We start from the raw sequence: 2,499 nt of genomic DNA on the forward strand, positions 1-2,499 counted from the left end.
ATACGAGAGGGCAATGGTCGTCGAAGAGCCAGGATCCGAAAATCGAGATCGTTGCCGGAGGAGGCGAATGCAGGGCAGCAGGTCGTATCCTGATATTGCTTGCTGTGTTCTGCCTTGGCGAACTGGTGATGCTTCGAACTGATGTGTCGAAGCTACAGTAGACCTTCGAGAGTGTGAGAGGTAAGAGGGAGAAGAAGGAACCGACTCACTCTTGATCTCTTATCGACCACACAGCTCTCACAATGACGACAAGTGCAGCTCATCAACAAGTGTTGGACTTCCTTACGGCTGGGGACTGCTACTCTGCCCATCAGAAAGCGCGTACGACTGCTACTCGACTTCTCGCTCCACCTCGTCGCGGCGGTCCTACTTCGGCCTCTGCGACGCTTCCCTACGACAAGAAGGCACAGGAAGCTGCTCAAGGACTATGGGATGCATCGCGGAGGCTTCTGGAGAAGGGACAGATCGGTAGTGGAGTGGATTTAGGAGTAATGTTGATCGAGGACGTGTTCAAGGCGAGAGACGTCGGTTGCGGCAAGGATGAACGAGGTGAGTTGTTTCATCTATATCCTAGCACTGTGCTGTCTGCCCAATAAGGGGGGCAAAGGCATATCTGTTTGCATCGATATCCTCCAACTGCGAATATCCTGACTGATCTACCGTCTCGTGTTCGCTACAGACAAGATCATCCAACTGATTGCTCTCACTGGACCTGCTGGAGCTTGGCGAAAAACGTTGACTGATGCCGTCTTCGCGTGAGCTTCAACATCGCACATCTTATTTTCCGGCTGCCTACTAACCCTTCGCTCGTTCGACTCAGATGGACGGCAAAGACTGGTTCAGGACCGGCCGGAGACGTCGAGATCCACGAGTATCTAGGAGAAACGCTCTACAAAGGTGTGTCTTTTCGTTCACGCCTGTCGACGAGTCTCGCTGAAAAGTTTCCTTCTCTTTTAGAACTCAACTATCACCAAGCGACGCTACATCTCCTAGTCTGCCCTACACAAACCGCTGCTCGCACGCTTGCAAACGTTCTCTTCGACTGGAGCAAGTTGGACTCGGAAGGACAAACTGCTGTCGGTCGCTACGCCGCTCGAGGAACCCTCAGGTACGTCAGATCTAGACAGGCTTGCCTTTGTTACTCGAGGAGTCCTGACGTCGGTCTCTTTTGACTCCTAGTTACCTCGAATCAACATTCATTCTCGCCGCTCGCACTTTCCTGTCTCATTTCCTTTCCCTCGCCCTCGCCGCATACCCTTCCCTCCTCGTAGTACAATACCCGTTCCCTCCTCCTGGCTCCCCTCTCGCCGCTTCACCTTCGCCTCCTCCGTCGGATGAGCTCCTCATGACGAAACTCGCTTCGCTCAATTTCCTACAACTCGCTGTGCGAGCCGCCCAAGCTGGAGTCGGAGAAACGGTCGAGAAGTCGAAGGGGCCGAATGGCGAAATGAGAGCTGTCAGAGGTCAAACGACGACCGTCTGGAAAGGGTTGGTGACGAGGTATGAGAAACAAGTTCCGTGGTTGAAACAAGGTGAACTGAAAGAAGTACGTATCGCCTCGCTCTCTCGATCGTTTCATCGAGTTCCCAAAGCTGACTGGATCTTCGTGATACGCTGAAAACAGTCAATCGCAGCGCTCGGTGAACTCTACTTTGGGATCAAACCCGCTCGACAGGGAAACCCTCTGATGGACATGATGGCAAACATGTTTGGAGGCGGAGGAGGCGGAGGTTTGCCCGCTCTCGGTGGTGGTAGATAATTTGTTGACTAGAGTACGAGAAACCGCGTGTATGGAAGCAAGAGAACTCTCTTTTTTCGTTCCAAATCGTATCCGTTCTTTCGCTTGACGAGCTTGTAGCGGTTTCGGTCTATTTGCTAGCGAGATCTAAACAGTCCTAATGGCGTGGTAGCGTCCACTGCAGCGAGGAAAGGCGTCGATACCGCTGAGAACAGAGCCGGAAGAAAGGTTTGCGAGAGATTAAGCTCTCATCGATTTCGTCCACACGGCGCGAGAAAGAGCGGGTAATTGTTAGCGCGTGTCTGCGGAAATCGGCAGGTTACGACGAAGGGGAAATTTGAAAGTACAACGACGCAATTTTTTTTTCAAGACGTGGGCAACACGTCAAGTCCAGCGTGGTGCTACTTCTCTCTCTTTCCCTTCTCCCCCTCTCACCTTCGTACACTCTACACTCTCACAACTTCATACACAAACGTGAGTAATTGACCTCAGTGACTCTCACCTCCTCTGCGAAGGGCCAGAGCTGACTTTTCCCATTTTTTGACCCCCACTTCTCACTCCCCATTGTCCTCTCTTTCAATCCGCCTGGCATCTCCCATCGTCTCCTGGTATCTCGGCGTCGACTGTATCCGTTCCCCGCTCGACATGCACCCTCCACCGCTCCAAATGCTCGAAACGCTCGATTTTCTTCGAATTCTCGCAGAAAATGGTCGGATCAGTCTCTCTTAACAACGGCTTGAAGCTAGAGCAAGTAGGCTTCG

General features: G+C 52.4%; 1 protein-coding gene across 1 annotated transcript; it reads left to right on the forward strand.

Annotated features, from left to right (window-relative positions):
* Positions 1-242: 242 nt before the first annotated feature.
* GET4 lies at positions 243-1,759 on the forward strand (the record flags this gene model as incomplete). The annotated part of the gene is made up of 6 exons (XM_076635704.1): positions 243-549; positions 680-755; positions 821-897; positions 958-1,108; positions 1,180-1,546; positions 1,625-1,759. The coding sequence occupies 6 exons, from the start codon at positions 243-245 to the stop codon at positions 1,757-1,759; spliced, it is 1,113 nt and encodes a 370-aa protein (XP_076484313.1).
* Between the last annotated feature and the right edge of the window lie 740 nt (positions 1,760-2,499).

This window comes from Sporobolomyces salmoneus (assembly GCF_050403485.1).
Source record: "Sporobolomyces salmoneus JCM6883 DNA, S_salmoneus_JCM6883_v1_ctg162, whole genome shotgun sequence".
NCBI lineage: Eukaryota > Fungi > Basidiomycota > Microbotryomycetes > Sporidiobolales > Sporidiobolaceae > Sporobolomyces > Sporobolomyces salmoneus.